This window comes from Mobula birostris, chromosome 1 (genome assembly GCF_030028105.1).
Source record: "Mobula birostris isolate sMobBir1 chromosome 1, sMobBir1.hap1, whole genome shotgun sequence".
In the NCBI taxonomy this organism is placed as follows: Eukaryota; Metazoa; Chordata; class Chondrichthyes; order Myliobatiformes; family Myliobatidae; genus Mobula; species Mobula birostris.
In genome coordinates, this window is record NC_092370.1 from 5,497,698 (window position 1) to 5,524,365 (window position 26,668).

The window sequence follows — 26,668 nt, forward strand, 5'->3', positions numbered from 1 at the left end:
CCTTCCTCTCTCAATAAGCCTTGCATGGGGTACCTTATCAAATGCCTTGCTGAAATCCATATACACTACCAAAGTGCTTGACCATAGACTTCCTGACACTGTATTCCATCTGCCGTTTCTTTGTCCATTCTCCTAATCCATCTAAGTCCTCCTATAGCCTCTCTACTTCCTCAAAACTGCCTACCCCTCCACCTATCTTCATATCTGCAAACTTTTCAACAAAGCCATCAATTCCATCATCCAAATCATTAACATGTAACGTAAAAAGAATCAGTCCCAACACAGACCCCTGTGGAACACCACTACACACCGGCAGCCAACCACAAAAGGCTCCCTTTATTCCCACTCTTTGCCTCCTGCCAATCAGCCACTGGTTATCCATGGTAGAATCTTTCCTGTAATGCTATGGGCTTGTAGCTTGTTAGGCAGCCTCATGAGTGGCACATTTTCAAAGGCCTTTTGAAAATCCAAGTATGCAACATCAACCGATTCTCCTTTTGTCCATCCTGCTTGTTATTTTGTCAAAAAATTCCAACAGATTTGTCAGTCAAGGTTTTTTCCTTGAGGAAACCATGCTATCGCCTGTTTTATCATGTGCCTCCATATACTCTGAGACCTTATCCTTAATAATCGACTCCAATATCTTCCCAACCATATGGTCAGACTAACTGGCCTATAGTTTCCTTTTTTCTGTCTCTCTCTCTCCTCTTGAAGAGTAGAGTGACATTTGCAATTTTCCAGTCTTCCAGAACCGTTCCAGAATCTAGTGAATTCTTGAAAGATCATTACTAATGCCTCCATGATCTCTTCAGCCACCTCTTTCAGAGCTCTGAGGTGTACACCATCTGGTCCAGGTGACCTATCTACCTTCAGACCTTTCAGTTTCCCAAGAACCTTCTCTCTAGTTATGGTAATTTTACACACTCATGCCCTGACACCTGTAAATCCCACCACAGTGCTAGTGTCTTCCACGGGTAACTGGGGCAGAAAGGACTCGATAGGGTGGATGTGGGGAGGATGTTTCCTATGGTGGGGGTATCCAGAACTAGAGGGCCCAGCCTCAAAATTGAGGGGTGACCCTTTAGAATAGAGGTAAGGAGTATTTTATTTTTTCGCCAGAGAGTATTGATTCTGTGGAATGTTCTGTCACAGTCTGCGGTGGAGGCCAAGTCCACGGGTGTATTTAAGGCGGAAGTTGATCGTTTCCTGATCGATCAGGGCCTCAAAGGATATGACGAGAAGGCAGGTGTATGGGGTTGAGTGGGATCCAAGATCAGCCATGATGAAATGGCAGAGCAGACTCAATGGGCTGAATGCCGCCTTCTGCTCCCACGTCTTGTGGTCTAAAACTGTGCTTGATGATTTTCTAACTAGCTCCAGTTGTGTGCAGGTCGTGTGGCCATTAGACAGTACACCGTGCTTGGAGCAAATATTTTCAAATAGTGTCACTTGCATGTTTGTGTCACTATATTTGGTGTGTTATAAATAGTAAGAAAATCGGATACAAACAAGAGAAAGTCTGCAGATGCTGGAAATCAAAGCAACAGACGTAAAATGCTGGAGGAACTCAGCAGGTCAGGCAGCATCTATGGAAAAGAGTACAGTTGACGTTTCAGGCTGAGACCCTTCATCAGGACTGGAAAGGAAGGAGGAGGAAGGCAGAATAAGAACGTGGGAAAGGGGAAAGAGTACAAGCTAGAAGTTGATAAGTTAAGCTAGGTGGGTGGGAGAAGGGAAATGAAGTAAGGAGCTGGGAGGTGATGGGTGGAAAAGGTCTGAAAAAGAAGGATTCTGATAGGACAGAAGAGTGGACCATGGGAGAAAGAGAAGGAGGAGAGGCACACTGGGAGGTGATGGGCAGATGAGGAGAGGTAAGGGAGGCAGAGTGGGGAATTAAAGAAGGGGAGGTGATTTACTAGAATTTGGAGAAATCAATGTTCATGCCAACAGCTTGAAGGCTACCCAGACAGAGTACATTGTGTTGCTTCTCCAACTTGAAAATGGCCTCATCATCACGGGGGGGAGGGGGGCATGGGCCGGCACGTCGGAATGGGCATGGGGACTGGGATTAAAATGGTTCACCATCAGAAAATGCTGCTTTTTGCGAATGAAGCAAAGGTGCTTCACAATGCAGTTCTCCGTTCTACACTTGGTCTCTCAAAATGGAATTAGTGTGGGATCTGTGTGCAGTAATTGAGTGATGGATAGTTGGTGTGGTCTCGGGTTGACTGATCGCTCCACGATCTCTTCAGCCACTTCTTTCCCAACTCTGGGGTTACACCGTTAGGTTCAGGTGACATTTCTGCCTGCAGACCTTTCAGTTTCCCAAGAACCTTCTCCCTATTTATGGTAACTTAACAGAGTTTAATGTCCACTGACACCTGGAATTTCCACCATACTGCTGGTGTCTTCCACATTGAAGACTGATGCAAAATATTTATTTAGTTTGTCAGCCATTTCCTTGTCCCCATTACTACCTATAGAGCATCATTTTCCTGCAGTCTGAAATCCACTGTCACCTCCTTTCTGCACTTTATGTATCTGAAGAAACTTGGTGTCCTCTTTAATATTATTGGCTAACTTACCTTCATATTCTAGCTTTACCACCTTAATAACTTTTTAGCTGCCTTCTCTTGGTATTTGAAAGCTTCCCAATCTTCTAAATTCCACTAGAAACGTAGAAAACCTACAGCACAATACAGGCCCATTTGGCCCACAATGCTGTGCCAAACATGTACTTACTTTAGAAATTGCCTCTGGTTACCCATAACCCTCTATTTTACTAAGCTTCACGTCTCTATCCAGGAGCCTCTTAAAAGACCCCATTGTATCTGCCTCCACCACAGTCGCTGGCAACCCACTCCACACACCCACAACTCTCTGTGTTTAATAATAAAAAAAATTACCCATGACATCCCTTCTGTACCTACTTCCAAGCACCGTAGAACTGTGACCTCTCGTGTTAGCCATTTCAGCCCTGGGGAAAAAGCCTCTGACTATCCACACAATCAATGCCTGTCATCATCTTATACACCTCTATTAGGTCACCTCTCATCCTCCATCGCTGTACAGAGAAAAGGCCAAGTTCACTCAACCTATTCTCATAAGGCTTGCTTGCCAATCCAGGCAACATCTTTTTAAATCTCCTCTGCACCCTTTCTATAGTTTCCACATCTTTCCTGTAGTGAGGTGACCAGAACTGAGCACAGTACTCCAAGTGGGGTCTGACCAGGGTCCTATATAGCTGCAGCATTACCTCTCGGCTCTTGAACTCAATCCCATGATTGATGAAGGCCAATGCACCGTATGCCTTCTTAACCACAGAGTCAACCTGCATAGGAGCTTTGAGTGTACCATGGACTCGGACCTCAAGATCCCTCTGATCCTCCACACTGCCAAGAGTCTTACCATTAATACTATATTCTACCATCATATTTGACCTACCAAAATGAACCACCTCTCACTCATCTTGGTTGAACTCCATCTGCCACTTCTCAGCCCAGTTTTGCATCCTATTGATGTCCCTCTGTAACCTCTGACAGCCCTCCACACCATCCACAACACCTTCAACCTTTGTATCATCAGCAAATTTACTAACTCATCCCTCCACTTCCTCATCCAGGTCATTTATAAAAATCACGAAGACTAGTTGTTGCTCTTCCCACTATTCAGGACATTTACAAAGACAAGTGTGTAAAAGGGGCCCGAAGGATCTTTGGGGTCCTGGGTCAGCCCAACCACAAATTGTTCCCACTGCTACCATCCGGGAAACAGTACCGCAGCATAAAAGCCAGAACCAACAGGCTCCGGGTCAGCTTCTCACACCAGGCCATCGGACTGCTTAAATTATGCTGACACAATTGTATTTCTGTGTTATATTGACTGTCCTGTTGTACATACTATTTATTATAAATTACTATAAATTGCACATTTAGATGGAGATGTAACGTAAAGATTTTTATTCCTCATGTATATCAATTCTCACTTTATTGGTTGGTATTCACCAATCTCGTTGTCTATCCGTATGGCTGCACTTTGTTGCCAGTAAAGATTCCTGATTATTCTTAGATCTTTTCTGTTGATATATCATCTTTAAGCATTTTCATGATGACTTGGTGTTTCACTGTGTCAAAGGCTTTTGTGTAGTCAATGAAACAGAAGTATAGGTCTTGTTGTACTTCTATTGACCTTTCGATAATATTCCTGAGAATATAAGTGGCGCTTGATGTTCCCTTGACTTTGACAAAGTCATACTGTTCTTCACTGATCTCTAGTTAAATTTTGTTTCTTATTCTGAGCATGATGATTCTAAGTAGAATTTTTGTGAGATGGCTCATTAAACTTAACTGTTTTGTGTTGTCCACACTCTGTTGCACCTGGTTTCTTTGGCAGTGCGATGAATACTGTCTTTAAAAGATCTTCTGGTACTTTGCCACTGTTGTATATTCTATTCAATAAGATTGTTAATTTTTCTACACCAAAATCTTCTCGCGCTTCATACAGTTCAACCAGAATGTTATCTGGTCCTGATGATTTCCTCTTTCGCATTTTCTTCATACCATATTCCACTTCCTCTTTCAGTATTGCTGACCCCTCATTGTTGTTGCCATATCAAAGTTGTCCTCTTGGTCTTTGTCGTCGTATAGGTCTTTGATGTATTCTGACCATCTTTGCATTATTTTTCCTTTTTCCATAATTGTCTTTTGCTTTTATACATCCTGTTGTTGCCCTGCTTTTCTTCCGTTTTGTGACCTCTTTGATCTTGTTGTGCATACGTTTGCTGTTGTTGGTCTTCTGCAGTTGTTTTATTAACTCATTTGTTCTTAAGCCACTTTTCTTTTGCTTTCTTGCACTTGGTTGTCATCTGTCTCTCGTTTTCCTTACATTTTCTTCTTTGTTCCATAAGATTCAAAATTTCTTCTGTCATCCATTTTTTAGCTTTTTCTGTTGTTTGGGAATCACCTCTTGTGCTGCTTGTGTTGTGCTGTCTCTGAAGTTTTCCCATTGCTGTACTATAATAGTGATGTTTTGTAGAGCCTCGAATTTGTTCTTCACTGTTATTTGGAATTCATTTTTGATGTCACTGTTTTTTCTCAAAAGTTCCAAATTCAGCTTTGGCTCTGCTCTTGGTCTTTTAAGCTTTCTGAATCTCAGGTACATCACGCTGAATATTGGTATGTGATCACTGTAGCAGTCTGCACCCGGATATGTTTTGCATGATTTCAGAGCCTTTCTATACCTTCTCCTTATAAACACGTGATCAATCTGGTTTCGAGGAGACAGACAAGGTTGTGTTCTATCACCAGACCTGTTCTCCCTGTACAGTGAAAACATCATGAGAACCATATAAGATCTACCTGGAATAAGTACCATATCAACAATCCACGCTATGTGGATGATACAGTACTGATAGCAAATAGTGAAGTAAATTTACAGAAACTCATATCTACCATCAACACAGAGAGCGAAAGACTTGACCTAACCTTAAAAAAGAAAACTGAAGTAATAATAATATCAAAGAAAACTGATATCCCAAACTGCAGGATCATATTGAGAAATGAAATCCTGAAACAAGTTCACAACTTCAAGCACCTTGGATCATGGGTAACATCTGATGGCAAATGCGAAACAGACATAAAAACAAGAATAGCAATGGCAAGAACAGCATTTACAGAAATGAGAAACATCCTAACGAACAAGCAAATAGCAATTGACATCCGCCTTAGAACTCTCAGCTGCTACATTCTTCCTATATTGATGTATATATCTATTGAAATTAAGAACCTGGTGGCATAGTGCAAAGACAATAACCTATCCCTCAACGTCAGCAAGACGAAGGAATTGGTTGTTGACTTCGGAAGGAGTAGCGGACTGCACGACCCAATTTACATCGGTGGTGCGCAAGTGGAACAGCCAAAAGCTTTAAGTTCCTTTGGGGTCAATATCACAAATGACCTGACTTGGTCCAACCAAGCAGAGTTCACTGCCAAGAAGGCCCACCAGCGCCTTTACTTCCTGAGAAAACTAAAGAAATTTGGCTTGTTCCCTAAAACCCTCAGTAATTTTTATAGATGCACCGTAGAAAGCATTCTTCTAGGGTGCATCACAACCTGGTATGGAAGTTGTCCTGTCCAAGACTGAAAGAAGCTGCAGAAGATCATGAACACGGCGCAGCACATGACACAAACTTCCATCCTTGGACTCACTTTACACCGCACGTTGTCGGAGCAGTGCTGCCAGGATAATCAAGGACACGACCCACCCAGCCAACACACTTTTCATCCCTCTTCCCTCTGCGAGAAGGTTCAGGAGCTTGAAGACTCATATGGCCAGATTTGGGAACAGCTTCTTTCCAACTGTGATAAGACTTTTGAATGGATCCTGACCCGGATCTGGGCCGTACCCTCCAAATATCCGGACCTGCCTCTCGGTTTTTTTGCACTACCTTACTTTCCATTTTTCTATTTTTATTCATGATTTACAATTTAAATTTTTAATATTTACTAATTTTTACTATCTTTAATATTTAATATTTGTAATCCAGGGAGCGGGAAGCGCAGAATCAAATATCGCTGTGATGATTGTACGTTCTAGTATCAATTAATTGGCGACAATAAAGTATAAAGTATGGCTGTGAGTCATGGACCATCACAAATGTAATGGAAAAAATAATCAATACAGCAGAGATGTGGTTCCTCAGAAGAATGCTATGCACATCATATACGGACAGGATAACCAACGAAGAAGTTCTACAGAGAACGAAAACAAAACGTACATTACTTAAAAAAAAAAATCAGAAAACTGCACTCAGAATTCTTTGGACACATCATGCGAAGAGAGACATTAGAACATTTAGTTACAACTGGAAAGCTGGAAGGAAAAAAAAGCAGAGGCAGACAGAGAATGGAAATGATAGATGGATTAACATCATGGTTAGAAACAGGGGAGGCAACAACTACAATTCGGACGGTCAGGGACCGTGATGGATGGAGGGACATGATCGCCCATGCCGAATGGCAAGGCATCTGAATGAATGAATGTATATCAATTCTGGTTCACTGCACAACACCCAATCCAGAACAGCTGATCCTCGAGTGGGCTCAACTACAAACTGCTCTAAAAAGCCATCTCATAGGCAATTTAGAAATTCCCCCTCTTGGAATCCAGCACCAACCTGATTTTCTCAATCTACCTGCATATTGAATTTCCCCATGACTATTGCACTTTTGGCATGCATTTTCCATCTCCTGCTGTAATTTGTAGGCTACATCCTTCCTGCTGTTTGGGGGTCTGTATACAGCTCCCATCAGGGGCTTTTTTTACCCTTGCAGTTCTGTACCTGTATCCACAATAATTCAACACTTTCTGACCCTATGTCACCTCTTTCTAATGATTTGATTTTATTTTTTACCATCAGAGCAACCCCACCCCTTGCCTTCCTGTGTATCCTTTCAATACAATGTGTATCCTTGGACATTAAGCTCCCAGCTATAACCTTTCAGCCATGATTCAGTGATGCCTACAACATCATACCTGCCAATCTGCAACTGTACTGCAAGTTTATCTGCCTTATTCCATATACTGAGCACATTGAGATACAAATCCTTCAGTGCTGTATTCACAGTTTCGAGCTGTGCTTCCGTGCCTCTGGTATACTGAGTTTTATCACACAGATTGGGCTTAGAATTTAAATTTACACATTCTCTTTTTGATTGCTGGTGAAGTGTTATAATATATCAAATTTTTTTTCTAGAAATCCAATTTTTCATAGATATGTTTAATTTGCTAGGGTATTTCAAAGTGCAAGGTAAATTTTATTATCAAAGTACACATACGTCACCATATGCAACTCTGAGATTTTTTTTTCTTGTGGGAAGACTCAACAAATCTCTAGAATAATAACCACAACAGAATCAATGAAAGACTGTGCAACTAGGGCATCCAGTCAGACAACGAACTGCACAAAAGCCAATATAAATAAATAGCCATATATAAAATGAGCATGAGAGGAAGAGTGCTTGAAAGTGAATCCATAGGTTGAGGGAACATTTCAATGATGGGGCAAGCGAAGTTGAGTGAAGTTATCCCCTCTGGTTCAAGAGCCTGATGGTTGAGGGGTTATAACTGGTGGTGTGAGCCCTGAGTGTCCTGTATCTTCTCCCTGATGGCAGCAGCGAGTAAGGGGCATGTCCTGGGTGGTGGGGACCCCTGATGGTGGCTGCTACTTTCCTGCCACTGTGTTTCAAATAGGTCCGCTCAGTGGTGGGGAGTACTTTACCCCTGATGTGCTGGGCCATATCCACTACTTTTTGTAGGATTTACCGTTCAAGGGCTTTGGTGTTTCCATACCAGGCTGAGATATAGCCAGTTAATATACTCTCTCATAAGTAGGCTTATTCAGGAAGTCAGAAGGCATGGGATCCAGGGAAGTTTGGCCAGGTGGATTCAGAATTGGCTTGCCTGCAGAAGGCAGAGGGTGGTGGTGGAGGGAGTACATTCAGATTGGAGGATTGTGACTAGTGGTCTCCCACAAGGATCAGTTCTGGGACCTCTACTTTTCGTGATTTTTATTAACGACCTGGATGTGGGGGTAGAAGGGTGGGTTGACAAGTTTGCCGACGACACAAAGGTTGGTGGTGTTGTGGATAGTGTAGAGGATTGTCAAAGATTGCAGAGAGACATTGACAGGATGCAGAAGTGGGCTGAGAAGTGGCAGACGGAGTTCAACCTGGAGAAGTGTGAGGTTGTACACTTTGGAAGGACACACTCCAAGGCAGAGTACAAAGTAAATGGCAGGATACTTGGTAGTGTGGAGGAGCAGAGGGATCTGGGGGTACATGTCCACAGATCCCTGAAAGTTGCCTCACAGGTGGATAGGATAGTTAAGAAAGCTTATGGTGTGTTAGCTTTCATAAGTCAAGGGATAGAGTTTAAGAGTCATGGGGTAATAATGCAGCTCTATAAAACTCTGGTTAGGCCACACTTGGAGTACTGTGTCCAGTTCTGGTCGCCTCACTATAGGAAGGATGTGGAAGCATTGGAAAGGGTACAGAGGAGATTTACCAGGGTGCTGCCTGGTTTAGAGAGTATGCATTATGATCAGAGATTAAGGGAGCTAGGGCTTTACTCTCTGGAGAGAAGGAGGATGAGAGGAGACATGATAGAGGTATACAAGATATTAAGAGGAATAGATAGAGTGGATAGCCAGCACCTCTTCCCCAGGGCACCACTGCTCAATACAAGAGGACATGGCTTTAAGGTAAGGGGTGAGAAGTTCAAGAGGGATATTAGAGGAAGGTTTTTTACTCAGAGAGTGGTTGGTGCGTGGAATGCACTGCCTGAGTCAGTGGGGGAGGCAGATACACTAGTGAAATTTAAGAGACTACTAGACAGGTATATGAAGGATTATGGTGGGGGGTTATATGGGAGGCAGGGTTTAAGGGTCGGCACAACAATGTGGGCCGAAGGGCCTGTACTATGCTGTACTATTCTATGTTCTAAGTGTAAAGCGAGTAGAGCAGGGGGACTGCAGTTATATATTTAAAAAAAACTAAATTTTTGGCAGAACAGGTTAGACTTCAGTTGTTGCAAGGGATTCATGTGTTTATGGTCTCAGATTTCATGCTCTTACTTGTGACCAGACCATCTTTGAATGTATTCTTGGAATATTTTTAAAATTAATTTATTTTTAGGTTTGGCAGTTTTTTTTCTGCGAATGACTTCACCTATTTAAAATAAATGATAATAACTAAACTTGTGTAAGCATAATGTGAATGTTTTCATCAGCCCATAACACAGATTGCATCCTAGCATGACAGAGGAAGCGGAGTTCTTGATTGACATCAGAAATAGCACAGGGAATGCAAATAACACGGAAAGCTCCGCAGTAAGATTACTGGGGCCCTGTCAGGGATCAGTGTACAGGCTACAGCATGCTTCTGCACGCAGTTGTTTAACAACAAGAATAATTCTTTGTCCGTAGTTTCATGTAAATTTTCCCATTTCCAATGTAGACTTGAGACTGGTTTGTCTTTAATATCAAAGCTGTAATTACAGCATGTTTTCTTATCCAACACTAAGATTAGGCAAAATTCGTTTAAGAAGGTTTTTGTTTAATGCAGCAAACTGATAGCTTTAGAACACCTGTACCTTTTGGCGGGGGAATTGTGTTGATAAAGCTTACAAAAGCAGGGAAGAAATGGATTAGATAACAAATCAGTCCAGCATTTGATTGGTCTTGGTATCAGGGACTTACAGTATGGACTCAATTTAGTCTGGAGCCTTAAGTAGGTCAGGCCTAGTTTAGTCAGCCTGCAGATGATCTGCGGATGAACTCGAGCTGAAAGGAATTTCGAAGAACTCCTCCTGATAGGCGTGGGCCTAAAAGGGCTGGCCTAGTAAGGCTTCAGCTTACAGTGCCAGTGTAGGTTCTGAAGTTTGTGTGTGTGTTCTGTACAAAACATGCTTGGGAAAAAATCAAACCGGTCCTCAAATTTTACCATATATGAAAAGATTGATTTGTTGAAACTTGTACGGCCTTACATTAAAGTGCTGGAGGTTCATAAGAATAACCAGGCTGTGATAGTTGAAAAGAATCGTTGCTGGGAAAGCATAGCTCACCAATACAATGCTATTGGAGTGGGTCGTCCATCTCGCAGTGCACAGGCTTTGCGAACATTATATAAACGGATTAAAGAAAGTGCCAAACAAGAGCTAGCCAGGAGAGAACAGCTGCATCCAGAATATAAAGGAAACGTCTCTGAGCCAACCAGAAGAATTCTAGAAATGATACCACACATATTACAACCGTTTTTGAAGGTGGTAGATGGTGACGACTTACAAAGGTAAGATTCTCCAATTTTATAGAGTATAATATGACATTAAAGTAACTCCCTTTTCATATTTCTGCTGCTTCTTCAGCTCATCATCCCTACCAGGGCATAAGCCACCGCCAGCAGTTCACCGAAGTCCTCTGTCCTGGGCCAGTCCTTCAGTCTTTCAAGGTGCAGCCCATCGAAGATCCTTCCTCTCCCAGGGACGGGGTCTTTGGAGTTTCTGTTGGGGTTTCTGTAGCTCTGGGTTTTTACGGGGTGGGGTTGCTAGCCTCATGCCCAACCCTCCTCCTTTCACGGCCAGGCTTGGTGTCCCCCGCCCATGGTGTCTGTTTCATTCATGTGTCTGAAACTGGGAAAACTGGATCATGCATGGGGAAATCTTATGACAATAGCAGAAATTTTGTTGAGATGACCAACATGAGGAAGTAATTCTAAATTTGGAGATTTTTAGTTTGGTTGGTGGTGTTCTTGCCTCTCAGATGGATGAATTTGACATTCTGGGATGACCACTGCAAAGACCATGAGACCATACTGTAGACATAGGAACAGATTTAGGTCTGACAGGGGACTTTTTGAGAGGATACTTCCCATAAGACCAAAAGACATCGGAGCAGAATTAGGCTATTTGGCCCATTGAATCTCTGCCATTCCATCATGGCTGATTTATTATCTCTCTTATCTCCTGCCTTCTCTCTCTGTAACCTTTGACGTCCTGACTAATCAAGAACCCATCACCCTCCATGTTAAATGCCCAATGCTCTGCCGTCTGTGGAAATGAATTCCACAGATTCATCATCCCCTGGCTAAACAAATTTCTCCTCACCTCTGTTCTAAATGGATGTCCCTGTATTCTGAGACTGTGCATTCTGGTCCTAGACTCTCCCACTATAAGAAACATGCTCTCCACATCCACTCTATTTAGGCCTTTGAATATTTGATATGTTTCAATGAGACGCCTCCCCACCCCCCGCCCCCATTCCTCTAAACTCCAGTGAGTACAGGCTTAGAGCCATTAAATGCTCGTACGTTAACTCTTCAATTCCCAGAATCATTCTCGTGAGCCTTCTCTGGACCCTCTCTGGTGTCAGTGCATCTTTTGTTAGAAAAGGGGCACAATATGCTCTCAATACTCCATGTGTGGCCTGACCATTGCCTTATAAAAACCTCAGCATTACATCCTTGCTGTTGTATTTTAGTCCTCTCAAAGTGAATGCTAACATTGCATTTGCCTTCCTTACCACTGATAATAAATTTACTTTTAACACGCTGTAGCTGCACCATTTTACCTGTGTATTCATATTTATTTAATGTAATCAATTTATTTGATTTCTGTCAACCATCCTTACCTCATCAAAGGCCAACCTTCATGGACGTGGTGCTGCAAATGTGCTGTATCTAATCTGAACAAAACATTTCCAGAGGCTACTCATTTATCTGCAAAAACAAAGTCCACATTTTTACCACTGTAATTTAAAACTAAAGATTAAGAAAGTTTAACAAGACACAGGTCAGGTCAGGTCAGGGCAGAGCAATATGGAAAGCAAACTGTTGCCCATATGACAGGCTCTCCCTCTCTGTGCAGCTGAAGAATCCAAAGGAACGGCAGATGCCAATACAGTTTGGCATCAGCGGTGTTGCAGGAGTTACCAGTCAACATTGAACTCAACGCAAGACTGCCGTAGGAAATCCAGCTCCATGTTTTGCCTTGGCGTTTACTCCTGAAGCTTCCCCCTTGAGTAGGTATAGCCACAAGGCAGCAGAGGTTTGAGATCAGTTTTCTTTTTCCTGGATGAGCTGCCAACCACTGCTGACGAGCCCCATCTGCCCGTAGTGACTGGTTTTAAGGCACCAGTGACCTGCCATTGCTCCTTCTCCTGTCAGCAGAAATGATTCTGCCGGGCTTAGTAACTAAGCCACACGTGAAGGCAAGGAGCCGGACTTGGTTATCAGAAGCTGGACTTGGTTATCAGAAGCTATTTGAGATGCATGCTATTGGAAGCACTTAGGAGCATTTAATAGCTAGTGGGAGCTCATCCCTCACTACCAGCACTCCCTCCGCCCCCACCCCGGCTATGACAACCTTAAGGAGCCTGTAAAATTAAAGAATTGTTATTTTGAAAATTATAAACTGTGGCCAATTACTCCTCCGTTGTCCATTGTTTTAATCTCACAGGTCTCTGCTGTCTATGCTGTTTTCCAACTCTCTATCTTCCAGGCTCCATTCATACTTCACAGATTCCCCGGTTTCCTGTGTTCCTCTTCAACTAATTTCATTGTAATTTTAAATAAATATTTTCTGATACTCTTTTCTATGTAAGAGTATCATTTCTCCACATTATACATTGTTTTCTGTCCATTTGTTTTTTTAAGATTAGCTTTGTCATATGCATATCAAAACATTGTGAAATCATGTAATTTGCATTAACTCAAATCAGATTATGTAGTCTCCATCCTCATTATTATTTTACTCTTTGTCAAATGAAACCTGATTTTATTTTCTAACCTTTTAATCAACTCTTTGTCAAATGTACTTTGAACATCTAATTGTGTCAATGCTTCTGTGTTTATGTGGAATCTCATTATGTTAATGGAGGGCTATGGTCTAGGTGCAGGTGTTTGAGACAAGACAGATTAATAGTTCAACTCAGACTAGATGGCCTGAAGGGCCTATTTCTGTGCTGCAATGTTCTCTGACTTTTTTTTTCCCCTAATCATTTACACTGTTTGTTACCCTCTCTAGGTAACGAATAGATTTGTTGATTGCTGTTTACCTTATCATAAATCCACATTAGTGATGCAATAGTTAAATTGCTGGATTAATAATCCAAAATCTGGGATTACCTATCAATAGAGTTCAAATGCCACTCAGTTCAAGATTCCCAATCTGTCCAACCACCTATAAAACACATGGCATGTTCTGTTTTCCACCAATCACCTCCCAGCTTCTCACTTCATTCTAGCCCCCCCCCCCACCACCACTACCCACCTACCTTCTCCCTCACCTGGTCTCACCGAGTTTTTACTCCTTCCTGTTTTCCCCTGCACCCCATTCCCCCCCCCCCCACTTTCCTATTCTGGCTCCTTTCCCCTTCCTTTCTAGTTCTGATGAAGGGCCTATGCCCGAAGTGTTGACTGTTTATTTCCCTCCATGTGTGTTGTCTGGCCTGCTGAGTTCCTCCAGTATTTTGTGTGTGGCTCAAGATTTCCAGCGACTGCAGAATATCTTATGTCACGAGTAACAGAATATTTACTGTTTTCCCGAGATAGTGCAATTCCAACAACTCCCAAGAATTCTGATACCACTACTCAGCCCAAAACAGCCCTGCTGACTAACCACCCCTCATCCCCACCAAACCAAAATACCCATTCCCTCCAACACCAGTGCACACCGGGTGAACTTCACATACAAAACAAAATGATCTGCACCTTTTCACCCATGATCACAATATGATACAATTCACCCTGCAGTTTGACTATAACATATAGGAGCAGAATGAGGCCATTCAGCCCATCGAGTCTGCTCCGGCATTCCATAATGACTGATCCTGGATCCTTCTCAGCCCCATACACCTGCTTTCTCACTATATCCTTTTTTGCCCTGACCAATCAGGAAACGATCAACTTCTGCCTTAACTATACCCACGGACATGGCCTCCACTGCAGTCTGTGGCAGAGCATTCCCAATTCATCACTCTGGCTAAAAAAAACCCTCTTTACCTTTGTTCTAAAAGTTTTGAGGCTGTGCCCTCTAGCTCTGGATACCCCCACCATAGGAAATATCCTCTCCACATCCACCCTATCTAGTCCTTTCAGCATTTGGTCAGTTTCAATGAGATCGCCCTGCATTCTTCTAAATTCCAGTGAGTACAGGCCCAAAGCTGCCACACGCTCCTCGTGTGTTAATCCCTTCAGACCCGAATCATCCGCATGAACCTCCTCTTGACTCCCTCGAATGACAATACATCCTTTCTGAGATATTGAGCTCAAAACTGTTGACAATACTCCAAGTGCGGCCTGACTAGTGTCTTATAAAGGCTCAGCATTATCTCCTTGCTTTTATATTCTATTCTCCCTTGAAATAAATGCCAACATTGCATCTGCCTTCTTTACCACAGACTCAACCTGTAACTTAATCTTCTGGGAGTCTGGCACGAGGTCTCCTAATTCCCTCTGTACTTTTTGATGTTTGAATTTTCTCCTCATTTTGATAGTATGCACTATTGTTCATTTTACCAAAATGCATTATCATACATTTTCCAACACTGTATTCCATCTGCCACTTTTTTGCTCAGTCTTCCAATTTATCTGTCTTGCTGTAATCACATTGCTTCCTCAGCACTACCTACCCCTCCACGTATCTTTGTATCATCTGCAAACTTTGCCACAAAGCTATCAATTCCATTATCCAAATCATTGACAAACAATGATTCATGTACATTATACATGTCCATTTCATGAACATCTGCTTTTACCCCATCCTCCCACCACCCTACCTGTGATAGAGTTTTTCTTGTCCTTACCTACCACCCCACCAGCCTCTGCGTCCAGCGCATAATTCTCCGGAGCTTCCGCCATCTCCAATGGGATCCCACCACCAAGCACATCTTCCATCCCGCCCCCCCGCCTCCAACTTTCTGCTTTCCGCAGGGATCGCTCCCATGTCCATTCGTCCCTCCCCACTGATCTCCCACCTGGCATTTACCCTTGCAAGTGGAACAAGTGCTACACCTGCCCCTACACCACCTCCCTCACTACCATTCAGGGCCCTAAACAGTCCTTCCAGGTAACACAACACTTCACCTGTGAGTCTGTTGGGGTCATATACTGTGTTCAGTGCTCCCAGTGTGGCCTCCTGTATATTGGTGAGACAAGATGTAGATTGGGAGACCGCTTTGCCGAGCATCTACGCTCTGTTTGCCAGAACAAGCAGGATCTCCCAGCGGCCACCTATTTTAATTCCACTTCCCATTCCCATTCCAATATGTCCATCCATGGCCTCCTCCACTGTCGTAATGAGGCCACACTTAGATTGGAGGAAAAACAACTTGTATTCTGTTTGAGCAACCCACATCAAAGTCGCTGGTGAACACAGCAGGCCAGGCAGTGTTGCTTGAATTTCCAGCATCTGCAGAATTCCTGTTGTTTGTATTCCGTTTGAGTAGCCTCCAACCTGATTTTGACTGTATTTGTTGACATACCAAATCTCTTCTAACTCTTATATAGCCACTGTATTGCCTTCTTTATAACTGCATCGATATGTTGGGACCAGGTTAGGTCCTCGGAGATCTTGACACCCAGGAACTTGAAACTGTTCACTCTCTCCACTTCTGATCCTTCTATGAGGATTGGTATGTGTTCCTTGGTCTTACCCTTTCTGAAGTCCACTATAGCTCTTTCATCTTACTGACGTTGAGTGCCATGTTGTTGCTGCGACACCACTTCACTAGTTGGCATATCTCACTCCTGTACGCCCTCTTGTCACCATCTGAAATTCTACTGACAATGTTTGTATTGTCAGCAAATTTATAGATGGTATTTGAGCCATGCCTATCCACACAGTCATGGGTATATAGAAAGCAGAGCAGAGGGCTAAGCACACACCCCTGAGTTGCACCAGTGTTGATCGTCAGCAAGGAAGATATGTTATCACCAATCCGCACAGATTGTGGTCTTCCGGTTAGGAAGTCAAGGACCCAATTGCAGAGGGAGGTACAGAGGCCCAGGTTCTGCAACTTCTCAATCAGCATTGTGGGAATGATGGTATTAAATGCTGAGCTGTAGTCGATGAACAGCATCCTGACATAGGTGTTTGTGTTCTCCAGGTGGTCGAAAGCTGTGTGGAGAGCCATTGAGATAGCATCTGCCGTTGACCTATTGTGGTGATAGGCAAGTTGCAGTGGGTTCAGGTCCTTGCTGAGGCAGGAGTTCTGTCTAGTCATGACCAACCTCTCAAAGCATTTCATCACTGTAAATGTGAGTGCTACTGGGCGATAGTCATTAAGTCAGCTCACATTATTCTTCCTAAGCACTGGTATAATTGTTATCTTTTTGAAACAAGTGGGAACTTCTGCCCATAGCAGTGAGAAGTTGAAAATATCCTTGAATATTCCCATCAGTTGGATGGCACAGGTTTTCAGGTATTCCATTGGGACCTTCTGCCTTACTAGGGTTCACTCTCTTTAAAGACTGCCTAACTGTAAAGACAGCCATGGCCTTCTGTCTCTTACCAATCAACATCCCAGCTCTTTACTTCAGCCCTCCACCTCCAGGTTTCACCTATCACTTGGTGTTTATCTCTCCCCTCCCTTCATCTTTTAGATCTGTGGTTTTCCATAGATGCTGCCTGGCCTGCTGAGTTCTACCAGCATTTTGAATGTGAGAAGCAGCAGTCCCAATACTGAGGAACACCACTGGCAGTCAACCAGAAAAGGCCCCCTTCATTCCCACTCGCTGTCTCCTTCCTGTCAGCCACTTCGCTATCCATGCCAGTACCTTTCCTGTAATGCCATAGGATTTTATCTTGTTAAGCAGCCTCATGTGCGGCACCTTATCAAATGCCTTCTGAAAATCAAGATAAATGACATCCACTGCCTCTCCTTTGTCCACCCTGTTTGTTACTTCCTCAAAGAACTCCAACAGATTTGTCAAGCAAGATTTCCCTTGGCAGAAACCATGCTGACTTTGACTTATTTTATAATTAGTCTCCAAATCCCCTGAAACCTCATTCTTCATAATAGACTCCAACGCTTTCCCAAACACTGAGGCTAGGCTAACTGACCTATAATTTCCTTTCTTTTACCGTTCTCCCTTTAAAAAGTGGATTGACATTTACAGTCTTCTAGTCCCTCTGGGATCATGCCAATATCAAGTGATTTTTGAGAGATCATGAACAATGCATTTGTTATCTCTTCAGCAACTTCTATAAGGACTCTGGGATGTAGTCCATCTGGTCCAGGTGACTTATCCACCTTAAGACCTTTCAGTTTGCCTAGCACTCCTGCATTCTCCCCATATCCCTTCATGTCCTGACCAATCAAGAATCTGTTCCCTCCTTAAAGAATCTCTTCCTTAAATATACATAAACACTTGGCCTCTACCGCTGTCAGTGACAGATAATTCCACAGATTCACCACTCCCTAGCTAAAGGAATTTCTCTTCATCTCAGTTCTAAAAGTTTGAGAGTGAGAAGCTAAAATCGGGTGGATTGGTATTCCATTGGAGTGAAGGAAACTGCAGAGGCATGAGTGAGGAGTTGGCTAACATTGTCTGGAAGGGGACAATAACAAGGATGATGGTAGAGTAGCAATGGTTGGAGTTTCTGGGAAATCGGAATCAGGTTTATATCACTGGCATATGTCATGAAATTTGTTGTTTAGCTGCAGCAGTACAGTGCAATACATAATAAAGTCATAAATTACAAGAAATAATATTAAGAAATGTATATAATTATGTAGTACAAAAAGAAAAAAATACTGAGGTAGTGTACATGGGTTCATTGTCCATTCAGAAATCTGATGGGTGAGGGGGAAGAAGTTGTTCCTAAAAATACTTGAGTGTGTGTCTTCAGGCTCCTGTACCACCTCTTTAATAGTAGCAATGAGAAGGCTTGTTTGGGTGATGGGGTCCTTGATGATAGATGCTGCCCTTTTGAGGCATCACCTTTTGAAGATGGCCTCATTGGTGGGGAGGCTTGTGCCCATGATGGAACTGGCTGAACTTACAACTTTCTGCAGCTTTTTCTGATCCTTTACAGTGGCCCCTCCAGATCAGATGGTGATGCATTCAATTTGAATGCTCTCCACAGTATATCTGTAGAAATTTGTGAGAGAACAGGTAGGTCTGACAGACTACCTCTATCACCAAGAAGATTAAAGGCAACGGGCACAAGGAAACATTTCCATTCGCAGGTCGCTCTCCAAGTAGTGGACCATCCTGATATGGAAATATATCTCTATTTCCTTCATTGTGGCTGTGTCTAAATCCTACCCAACAGCACAGCAGGAGACTGGAGTACTCGACTAGTGAGGTGTTATGGGCAGAACTGAGAAACAAGAAAGGTATGACCATGTTAATGGGGCTACAATTAAAGGCCACCCAATAATCCTAGGGATTTAGAGAAACAAATTTGTAAAGAGATCACAGGCTGTTGTAAGAAACATAAAGTTGTTATAGAGCTTTCCATATTTTGACTGGGAATCCCATATTGTAAAAGGACGAGATGAGATGGAGTTTGTCAAATGCGCTCAGGAAAGTTTCCTTCATCAGTAGGTAGAAGTCCCAATGAAAGAGTGTGTGATACTTGATCTGCTATTAGGGGAAAGAAATAGGACAGGTGACAGAAGTTTGTGTAGGGGAACACTTTGCAATCAGTGACCACAATGCTTTTAGTTTCAAAGTAAATTTGCAAAAAGATAGGTCCAGTCCATGAGTTGAGATTCTAAATTGGAGAAAGGCCAATTTTGATGATATCAGAAATGATCTAGCAAGTGTGGATTGGGACAGGCTGTTTTCTGGCAAAGGTGTACTTGGAAAGTGGGAGGTGTTCAAAATCAAAATTTTGAGATTATGTGCCTGTCAGAATAAAAAGTAAAGGTAGCACACATAGGGAACCTTGTTTTTCAAGAGATATTGAAACCCTGGCTAAGAGAACAAAGGAGGTGCATAGCAGATCAAATAGGAACAAATGAGGTGCTTATGGAGTAAAAGAAATGCAAGAGAACACAAGAAAGAAATCAGGGAAGCTAAAAGGAGCAATGAAGTTACTCTAGCAGACAAGGTGAAGGAGAATCCTAAGGGATCCTACAGGTATGTTAAGGGCAAATAGATTGCAAGGGACAAAATTGGTCCTCTGGAAGACCAGAATGGTAATCCATGTGTGGAGACAAAACAAATGGGAGAGATCTTAAATGAGTGCTTTGCATCTGTATTTGTTCAGGAGACGGTGACATAGAGTCTATAGAAGTGAGACAAAGCAGCATCAACTTCATGGATCCTGTACAGATTACAGAGGAGGAGGTGTTTGCTATCCTGTGGCAAATCAGGGTGGGTAACTCTCCAGGGCTTGACAAGGTGTTCCCTTGGACTCTAAGGGAAGCAAATGCAGAAATTGCTGGGTTCCTAGCAGAGATATTTAAAACATCCTTAGTGACAGGGGAGGTACCAGATGATTGGAGGATAGCCAATGTTATTCTGCTGTTTTAAAAAAGGCTCTAAACAGAAACCAGGAAATTATAGGCCAGTGTGTCTGACATCAGTTGTGGGAAAGTTATTGGAAGGTATTCTAAGGGACCAGATATATAGATATTTGGATAGACATGGACTGATTGGCTTCATGCTTGGTAGATCATATCTAACCACTCTTTTAGAGATTTTTAAAGGAAGTTACCAGGAAAGTGGATGAAGGCAAAGCAGTGGATGTTGTCCACATGGTCTTTGGTAAGGCATCTGGGAAACTGAAAGATCTGGACCAGATGGTGTACACCCCAGAGTTCTGAAAGAGGTGGCTGAAGGGATTGTGGAGGCATTAGTAATAATCTTTCAAGAATTGTTAGATTCTGGAATGGTTCCAGAAGTCTGGAAAATTGCAAATATCACTCCACTCTTCAAGAAAGGAGAGAGGCCGAAGAAAGGAAACTATAGGCCAGTTAGTCTGACCCCAGTGGTCGGGAATATGTTAGAGTTGATTACTAATGATGAGATCTCAGAGTACTTGGAGGCCCATGATAAAATAGGCCGTAGTCAGCATGGTTTCCTCAAGGGAAAATCTTGCCTGACAAATCTGTTGGAATTCTTTGAGAAAATAACAAGCAGAAAGGAGAATTGTTAATGTTGTATACTTGGATTTTCAGAAGGCCTTTGACAAGGTGCCCCAGATGAGGCTGCTTAACAAGCTACAAGCCCATGTATTGCAGGATAGATTCTTCCAGCATGGATAAAGTAATGGCTGATTGACAGGAGGCAAAGAATGGCAATAAAGGGAGCCTTTTCTGGCTAGCTGACAGTGATTAGTGGTATTTCACTGTTATATGTCAATGATTTGGATGATGGAATAGATGACTTTGTTGCAAAGTTTGCAGGTGAAATGAAGATAGGTGAAGGGACAGGTAGTTCTGAGGAAGTAGAGGAGCTACAGAAGGACTGAGACAGATTAGGAGAATGGACAAAGAAGTGGCAGATGGAATACAGTGTCAGGAAGTGTATGGTCATGCACTTTGGTAGAAGAAATGAAAGGGTTTAACTGTTTTCTAAATGGGGAGAAAATACAAAAACCTGAGTTGCAAAGGGACTTGGGAGTCCTTGTGCAAGATTTCCTGAAAGTTAATTTGCAGGTTGAGATTGGTGAAGAAGGCAAATGCAATGTTAGCATTCATTTCAAGAGGACTAGAATATAGAAAGCGGAGGTGCAATGAGACCTGGGTGTCATTATACACCAGTCATTGAAAGTGGGCATGCAGGTACAGCAGGCGGTGAAAAAGGCGAATGGTATGCTGGCATTCATAGCAAGAGGATTCGAGTACAGGAGCAGGGAAGTACTACTGCAGTGGTACAAGGCCTTGGTGAGACTACACCTGGAGTATTGTGTGCAGTTTTGGTCCCCTAATCTGAGGAAAGACATCCTTGCCATAGAGAGAGTACAAAGAAGGTTCACCAGATTGATTCCTGGGATGGCAGGACTTTCGTATGATGAAAGACTGGATCGACTAGGCTTATACTCGTTGGAAATTAGAAGATTGAGGGGGGATCTTATTGAAACGTATAAAATCCTAAAGGGATTGGACAGGCTAGATGTAGGAAGATTGTTCCCAATGTTGGGGAAGTCCAGAACAAGGGGTCACAGTTTGAGGACAAAGGGGACGCCTTTTAGGACCGAGATTAGGAAAAACTTCTTCACACAGAGAGTGGTGAATCTGTGGAATTCTCTGCCACAGGAAACAGTTGAGGACAGTTCATTGGTTATATTTAAGAGGGAGTTAGATATGGCCCTTGTGACTAAAGGAATCAGGGGGTATGGAGGGAAGGCTGGTACAGTGTTCTGAGTTGGATGATCAGCCATGATCATACTGAATGGCGGTACAGGCTCGAAGGGCCGAATGGCCTACTCCTGCACCGATTTTCTATGTTTCTAGAAGCAAGGATGTAAAGTTGAAATTTTATAAAGCACTGGTGACACCTCTAAGTTTGTGAGCAGGTTTGGGCTCCTTTCTTAGAAAGGATATGCTGAAACTGGAGAGGGTTTAAAGGAGATTCATGAAAATGATTCCAAGATTGAATGGCTAGTCATGAAGAGCGTTTGATGGCTCTGGGCCTGTATTCACTGGAATTCAGCAGAATGGGGGGTGACTGAATTGAACCCTATCAAATAGTGAAAGGCCTTGATGGACTGGATGTGGAGAGGATGTTTTGTATGGTGGGAGAGTCTAAAACCAGAGGATACAGCCTCAGAATAGAGGGGTGTCCATTTAGAACAGAGATGAGGAGGAATTTCTTTAGCCAGAGAGTGGTGAATCTGTGGAGTTCATTGCCACAGGTAGCTGTGGAGGCCAAGTCTTTATGTATATTTAAGGCAGATGTTGATAGATTCTTGATAGGTCACGACATGAAGGGATATGTGGGTGAAGGCAGGATATTGGGGCTGAGAGGAAAATGAATCAGCCATGATGAAGTTATGGAGTAGACTTGATGACCAAATAACCTAGTTCTGCTCCTATATCTAATGGTCTTATCTGACATCGTCCTGCATGGGAGGCTAGTCAAGGGTTCAATCGCTTGGCGTTCAGGATGAGGTCGTAGACATTAGCTTTGAGGGAGAAGCCAGAGAGTGGTAGTAGATGGTTGTCTCTCAGTTGGAGGCCTGTGACTAATGGAGTGCCGCAGGGATCCTCTGTTGTTTGTCATCTATATCATTGATCTGGATCATTATGTAGTTAACTGAATCAGCAAATTTGCAGATGACACCAAAATTGGCGAGTGTACTGGACAGTGAGGAAGACTATCATAGCTTACGGAGGGATCTGCATCAGCTGGAAAAATGGGAGGTGGAATTTGTACTTCAGTAGGATCAGCCAGTTCTTGCACAGTGAACAGTAGAGCACTGACGAGTGTGGTAGAACAAAGGGATCTGGGAGTGTAGGTCTATAATTCATTGAAAGTGACATCACATGTAGATAGGGTTGTAAAGAAACATTTTGGCACATTGGTCTCCAGAACGAGGGCTCACAGTTTGAGGATAAAGGGGATGCCTTTTAGGACCGAGATTAGGAAAAACTTCTTCACACAGAGAGTGGTGAATCTGTGGAAGTCTCTGCCACAGGAAACAGTTGAGGCCAGTTCATTGGCTATATTTAAGAGGGAGTTAGATATGGCCCTTGTGGCTAAAGGGATCAGGGGGTATGGAGGGAAGGCTGGTACAGGGTTCTGAGTTGGATGATCAGCCATGATCATACTGAATGGCGGTGCAGGCTCGAAGGGCCGAACTCCTGCACCTATTTTCTATGTTTCTATAATTCAATATACTGAGTGTAGAAGATGGGGTGTCATGCTGAAGTTGTATAAGGCATTGGTGAGGTCTAATTTGGAGTATTGTGTGCAGTTTTGGTTACCTACCTACAGGAAAGATGTAAGCAAAGTTGAAAGAGTACAGAGAAAATTTACAAGGATGTTGCTGGGTCTGGAGGACCTGAGTTATAAGGAAAGATTGAATAGGTTAGGATTGTATTCTTTAGAAGATTGAGAGGAGATTTGATAGAGGTATACAAAATTATGAGAGGTAGAGATAGGGTAAGTGCAGGCTTTTTCCACCTGAGGTTGGGTGGGACTACAGCTGGAGGTCATGGGTTAAGGGTGAAAGATGAAAAGTTGAAGGGGACCACGAGGGGAAACTTCTTCACTCGGAGGGTTCTGAGAATGTAGGATGTGCTGCCAGCATAAGTGGTGCATGCAAGTTCAATTTCAACATTTAAAAGAAGTTTGGATAGGTACATGGATAATAAGGATTTAGAGGGCTATGCTCCCAGTGGTGGATGGGATTAGGCAGTTTAAATAGTTTCAGCACAGAATAGATGGGCCAAAGGGCTGGTTTCTTTGCTGTACTTCTATCTTTTATGACTTTATCTTCACCAGAAGGACTGCATCACCATTTGTTATTTTGTTGTTAGCTACTTCAAAATATTTGGTGTTTTAAAAAATGGCAAACTACCATTTAACTGAGTAACAAATTATGCATTTAAATGAAATTCAGAACAAATTAGAACACTATCAATACTACTACAATACAATAGAACTGTGTATTACTTACTAATCGTTATCGACAGAGGAATTCATCCAGTGTACGCTACCGTGTTCTTTTTGATCGACTGTAAATAAACAAAATCAGCGTAGACACCTAGAGCAGATAATAGATTGCCTTCATTGCCTTCCTGCATGAAGTCAAAATAATAAGCACAATGTTCACAGATCGCTGCTTTTTGAGTCTGTGTCCGTCAGCCCAAATCGATAACCTAACAGATGCACGTGCAACTGACACTATTTTAAAAACTGTTTGCTCTGTAGTGTGTAATTCATATTACTATATAACTATTTATGGTTTTATTACTATTTAATTATTTATGGTGCAACTGTAATGAAAACCAATTTCCCCCGGGATTAATAAAGTATGACTATGACTATAATGGCCACACAAGTGCACACGACTGATGCTGGTTAGAATCTGCTTGGTAACAGTCTCCTGTCCCAATTAAGAGCATGGTGTCCCAAATAAACTAAGGGAATCTCGGTAATTTGCTTGATTGGTTTTTGTTCTTTCAGGGTTGTCCCAAATAAGTGGCTGTCCCATTCAATCGATGACCCTATTAACTGGAATCCACGGTATTTTAATGGTTTCCTCCAATCCATTGCATCAGTTTTATCTATATGTATCTGTTCTTTAGGCTTGGTGGAAATTCTGCATCTGAACAAGGTTCTTGTGTGGAACAACCTGCCAGCTTGCATCCTCAGTCTGGAGCCTCTGGTCATCCATCTCACTCCTGCTCTGATTGGATTACGCCAGAGTCAGAAGCGGAACCCGAACCTGAGGAAAAGCCTCCTCCAGTATTAACTCTTCCATCACAACCAAGTGAAAGTGCTGAGCAGCAGAAGAGGAAGGAGACTCCGGAGGCCACAAATGGCTCTGCTACACCGTTTTCCTCCTGCGAGGAACAGGTATCCCTAACGCCATCCCCTCGACCCGCAAGAAGAGAAGATTTTTTGGTCAGGCATCAACGCCGTCACCAAGGTTCTTCACATCCCATGACCGGACATGAGGATGGAGAACTACAGTGGATGTCAGCAGAGGAACATGGGATAATTATGGAAAATCAGAGGAAGTTTGGACTATACCTCGATGAAAAAAGAGAAAGCCTTAAGAGAAAACAAGCATTAGAGGAAGACTTGTTAAGGGCAAAAATCAGGGTGGAAGAATTAAAGGCAGAAAGATTGCAACAAGGATTGCCTGTTTCCCAAGATAAATGATGTTGTGAATACGTACAGTATTTCCCTCAGCCAATGTGGGTTTTCATAAACAACTTCTTTACTAAATTTTAGATGAACTAAAGTTCAATTGAATTATCGTTCAACCTTACATGAATACAGCCAAACGAAACAGCATTCCTCTGGGGCCAACGTGCAAGATACAGTACCAGCAGCATATAGCACATATAGTTATGATAGCAGAAAACATACAGTCACGCAAAAAAAATGTATAGCCCAAGTCTTTGAGTGGCGTGGCCTGTCGATTAATGGTGTAGAGGATGTTATCCTTGTCCAGCCTGTCTTTCCACTGAGCAAACACTGGAGACCAGCACTGAGCATATACCAACAGGAGGGTCCAGCTGCCAATCCAGTATGGATGCCAGCGTGCTCACAGAGGCTCCTGCTCTCTCCCACACTATCTTGGCGGCTGTAACAGGCGACACCATGGTGTGAGGGCCTGGTCCACTCAACAACCGAGGCGACGCAAGTTTTGGTCTTGCTATTGAGCCAGTGAGCCAGACTTGCAGTATTCTACATTAATAAACTAATTAATAACTTAATTGTCTGATAATGGAGCCTATTTAAAATTAGATTTTTTAAAAATTAAAGTCAATGCAAAGCAGAATGTATGACTGATGCTCCATAAACTTCCTTGCATGTTCATCCCTCCAAAATCGGTCCAAAATGCACTAAAGTTATTTACCTAGGAAATAACTGAAGTTAAACAGGTTCTACCAAAGAAGCAAGAACTAATGTATTTGTCAGCTCCCCTTCAAGGCAGTGCAGTCCTTGGTCTAAATCCTGCAACTCCCTCCTCAGCAGTAGTATAGGAATACTATCATTTCCAATAATAAAGTAATTAAGGTAACTAGGCCCAGGACACATGCGTTCTTAGGACTCAATCGTACTTTAGTTACTCGTGCACAAGGAGAACCCATGACCTCTGTCTCCCACACTGTTGTGAAGCCAGGACAGAAAACTGATATTTTTATACAAAACTGGCTTATGAGTTATGGATATTGATCATTTGGTAAATTGTATATGTTTGAACTCCCTACTTGCAAGATCAATCACCTTTCACAACAGAGGTGTTAAAAGTCAATAGAAGCTACAATTTGGAAACCGATGCTACTTTAAGTTAGTATTTTTAAGTCCTTTGGTTGATGGGTGTGTTTCACATCCTTCCATTATTCCTATCATGTCTGTCTCCGGCACCCTCTATTGTTTAGGGTCTCACTCGTCTGTCACAGTCACCCCCATCTAACTCGTCTGTAATAAACAGAGGTGCCTTCGGTGGTCTCGCTTCAAAGATCTCTCTTATCTGGGTT

General features: G+C 42.7%; 2 protein-coding genes across 4 annotated transcripts in view; both read left to right on the forward strand.

The window, feature by feature from the left end:
* The window catches only part of rad54b (RAD54 homolog B), a 222,473-nt gene that overhangs the window by 33,478 nt on the left and 162,327 nt on the right, over window positions 1-26,668 (forward strand). The gene's annotated exons all lie outside the window — the stretch shown is intronic.
* Window positions 10,183-25,861, forward strand: LOC140194645 (fibrinogen silencer-binding protein). The gene is made up of 2 exons (XM_072251900.1): window positions 10,183-10,844; window positions 24,761-25,861. Exons 1-2 carry the CDS (start codon window positions 10,462-10,464, stop codon window positions 25,338-25,340), a joined length of 963 nt encoding a protein of 320 aa, XP_072108001.1. The 5' UTR covers window positions 10,183-10,461; the 3' UTR covers window positions 25,341-25,861.